This window comes from Pinus tabuliformis, chromosome 5_1 (genome assembly GCF_031772625.1).
Source record: "Pinus tabuliformis cultivar Carrire ecotype Pingquan chromosome 5_1, CPIR1, whole genome shotgun sequence".
NCBI lineage: Eukaryota > Viridiplantae > Streptophyta > Pinopsida > Pinales > Pinaceae > Pinus > Pinus tabuliformis.
The window spans coordinates 101486199-101487970 of NC_142305.1; the positions used below are offsets into that span (position 1 = coordinate 101486199).

At 36.7% G+C, this 1772-nt stretch overlaps 1 protein-coding gene across 1 annotated transcript; it reads right to left on the reverse strand.

The window, feature by feature from the left end:
- Nucleotides 1–441: 441 nt before the first annotated feature.
- On the reverse strand, nt 442–1525 carry LOC149163638 (uncharacterized). Its single transcript, XM_089430779.1, has 3 exons — nt 1251–1525; nt 850–1067; nt 442–756 (listed from the first exon to the last, which is right to left on the reverse strand). The coding sequence occupies exons 2-3, from the start codon at nt 1042–1044 to the stop codon at nt 712–714; spliced, it is 240 nt and encodes a 79-aa protein (XP_089286905.1). The 5' UTR covers nt 1045–1067; nt 1251–1525; the 3' UTR covers nt 442–711.
- Between the last annotated feature and the right edge of the window lie 247 nt (nt 1526–1772).

Genomic DNA, 1772 nt, shown 5'->3' on the forward strand with positions numbered 1-1772 from the left:
TCTTTAGAACAAGCCTCCCATGCAGCATTTATCCAAACCTGTAAGTCTTCCCATAACTCTATCAATAACTACCTTCAACTATCTCATGCAACATTTATCCAAACCTGTAAGTCTTCAGGTAATTGTATCCATCAATAACTACCTTCAACTCAGAGGACTAGTGTGTGATGTGTGATAATTTTCAGTATATCATGATGAGAAATGACAAAAAAAATAGTCTGACAGTGAAGAAGCAAGAATGGCAACTCCAGGAATCCAACAATATTTGACATAGCTTTGAAAAAAAAATTCCTAAATGTGAATATAAACTTAGGATTGAGATGTTAATCAAATGGTCTGCAAATACTTGTTCTTCCACCTGGATTATATGATGTATAGTCCTTTAAAATTATAAAATATTAGATGCAATTGTAAGATGGAATGATGTGAAAGAGAATCATGCAACAAAATTCATATAGACATTAAGATAAACATTATGGCTCTGGTAATCTTGTAAGCATATGCTCCTGCTGGATACCCAACAATAAAAATCGTAATAGGACAATACAGAGGACACACTATAATATCAATGAAAATCACACTGATATTCTTTCATCATGGTGTTCCATTTCCTAACATCACAATACATTGACATTGGACTCAAGAACAACCCATCCCCATCCAGTTTACAACCCCAAAACTCACTTATTTCTGTATAATCATCCATGAAGATCAAGCTAAGCAGCAGGCAAAATATCTGTTGAGCCACCTCCTCTTCTGCAAAACCAAAAAAGAAAAACACATCAGCCCACTGTAATCACAATGAAACCATCAGAAGCCATCACAAATTCATACATATTATATACTTACAGGAATATTAGGCTCTATACTGTTCTGATCTTGGTGTGAAATAAGATTATTATCATCGTTTCTGACATTATTAGTATCCTCCACGCCGATTTCAATCTTGTTTTGCTTTTTATTCTCTCTAACAGTGGCAAATACCATGGAGTAGTCTGTGGGCATTGTTGAGCTCTCCCACCCACCAAATTTGGGCACCGCCATGAATGAATAACTGACCTTTAATTCTGAAACATAATCACATAAACCCCCATTATTATCAATAACAAGCCACAGCCGAGGGAAAAAAAAATCAAAAGAAACATAATTTCATAACCCCAGGGCAAAAGAAACAGGGCATAATTAAGAAACCCCAACCCACAAACAGGGGAAAAAAATTAAAAGAACTCTATAGAAACAATATGGCTAACCTGATCTGAGAGTTGATGGCTGCTGCTTAAGACCTTCCTTGGCCTCTACTTCAAAGCTTCTGTGTTTTGGTAATGAAAGAAATGATGAAGAGGGCAGAAGGTATTCCTTCTATATATCTGAGAAGTGTTGAACTTGGTGGTCTTCTTGTTATTTCTGTGAACGCTGCAACGGACAATTGCAGTAGACCAGAATGCAGATTCGTGCGTACACGCAATATCCAGCGAAAGACAGCGAGGCAACACTAACGTGTGTTGTTCCACTTGTTGCTTATTCGCTTTCGCCAAAACTTGCACATTTATTTATAAATTTTGTCAGCCTGTAAATCTGTGTACCATTGATTGTGGACCTTGTCATACTTTCACCCTGTCAACAGATCATGTTCTCTCATCCACTCGTTTCCAGTTTTCAAAACAAAGTTGCTGACACCATAGAATACCGTGTCAACAGATAATCTACTTTCCTCCCTCCTTACTATTTTTTTATTTTTTTTTTTTTTCCCCGAAGGTGGCAAAACCTATCAA

Coding starts and splice junctions, on each gene's coding strand:
- LOC149163638 (XM_089430779.1), bottom strand. CDS start 1,044: ATGGCGGTGCCCAAATTTGGTGGGTGGGAGAGCTCAACAATGCCCACA. Junction 757..849: donor GTATAGAGCCTAATATTCCT/GTAAGTATATAA, acceptor TTGGTTTTGCAG/AAGAGGAGGTGGCTCAACAG.